The following is a 1,333-nucleotide window of genomic DNA, read 5'->3' on the forward strand; positions in this document are numbered from 1 at the left end:
GGCTAAAACATGGATGAGTATCCAATGCTGAGTTCAACATTTTATCTTCTGAGTAGGAGATACATTTTTAAAAATTAGGTTAATTAAAAATAACCATTGCCTATCGATGTAAAGAAAAGGAGAGCATTTATCACGAATGTTAAGTCATCGTTTGAGTTCATATTGACCCGTAGTGATGTTAACGCAATGAGGTGTCAGTTAACATACTATGAATGAATAATAATGAATGAATGAATACCTGAAATGTAAGAACAGACCATGCTTTTTTTAAAAAAAATGGTTACTTATTTTGAGAGAGAGCGCGCGCACAAGTGAGTGGGGGAGGGACAGAGAGAGAGAGAGAGAGAGAGAGAGAGAGAGAATCCAAAGTAGGCTCCACACTGAGCGCAAGCCTGACACAGGTCAAGAGGAGGACGCTTAACCAACTGAGCCACTCACACGCCCCAGATTATGCTTCTTTTTCATCATGGAAATATTTTTATTTTATGAAAAAAGAGTGAGCATTAAGGTGGGTATCTTGGGTATCTGCAGTTAAGGTGTATGTCTTGGATGACCCATTCAAGGAAGTTCGCTTCAACCAACTTAACGAAACCTATACCCTTCATGGACTGACAGAAACACGGGCGGCACATATTGAGGCCACATTTCCTGATCGGACTGTGCTGGTTTGAACAGATGTGACAAGAGTGAGAACCCCGGCCACATTTTCTCCGATAACTCCAGTAGAGTCGCCGGTGACCCATTTTGCTTTCTTGGATGTAATGAGGCAAAAACATACCATGCTTTTTAAACTAGGGCAGGGGTTGGTGATTTTTTTTTTTTTTTTTTCCTGTTAAGGGCCGGATAGTAAATATTTTAAGCTTTGTAGGCCAGATGGTCTCTGATGCAGTGATTCAACTCTGCCATTGTAGTAGGAAAGCAGCCACAGGTAATAGCTAGGTTAAGGAGCATGGAGCATTTATTGGAGCATTCCAATAAAACTTTATTGACAAAAACCGGCGGTGGGCCAGATTTAGTCCATGGGTGGTAGTTTGCTAACCCCTGAGAGAGAAGCTCAGAGAATTGCAATAGTATACCGATAATCGTGGCTCTCCAGAACCGGAGAAAGCAGATTTTGATCTGCTCTGTTGTTTCCTCATAAGAAGGAAATGCCAACATATTGGCAGATCTATGTGCTTTTTTTGGAAGATTAATCTGGCTTAAATGATGAGTGATGTAAAAGGAAGAACGAGAAAATGAACCCTTATATTTGTGAAATGAATGGTTCGATTCTCAGAAACCAGGATCTTGTCAGTTAATTCTATTGGCAATACTTTTGGCCATTATCATCTTG

At 40.4% G+C, this 1,333-nt stretch overlaps 1 protein-coding gene across 1 annotated transcript; it reads right to left on the reverse strand.

The window, feature by feature from the left end:
* Positions 1 to 503: 503 nt before the first annotated feature.
* On the reverse strand, positions 504 to 743 carry LOC122233421 (40S ribosomal protein S29-like). The gene has a single exon (XM_042965466.1). The coding sequence runs from the start codon at positions 741 to 743 to the stop codon at positions 504 to 506; it is 240 nt and encodes a 79-aa protein (XP_042821400.1).
* Between the last annotated feature and the right edge of the window lie 590 nt (positions 744 to 1,333).

This window comes from Panthera tigris, chromosome E1, assembly GCF_018350195.1.
Source record: "Panthera tigris isolate Pti1 chromosome E1, P.tigris_Pti1_mat1.1, whole genome shotgun sequence".
Classification (NCBI taxonomy): domain Eukaryota; kingdom Metazoa; phylum Chordata; class Mammalia; order Carnivora; family Felidae; genus Panthera; species Panthera tigris.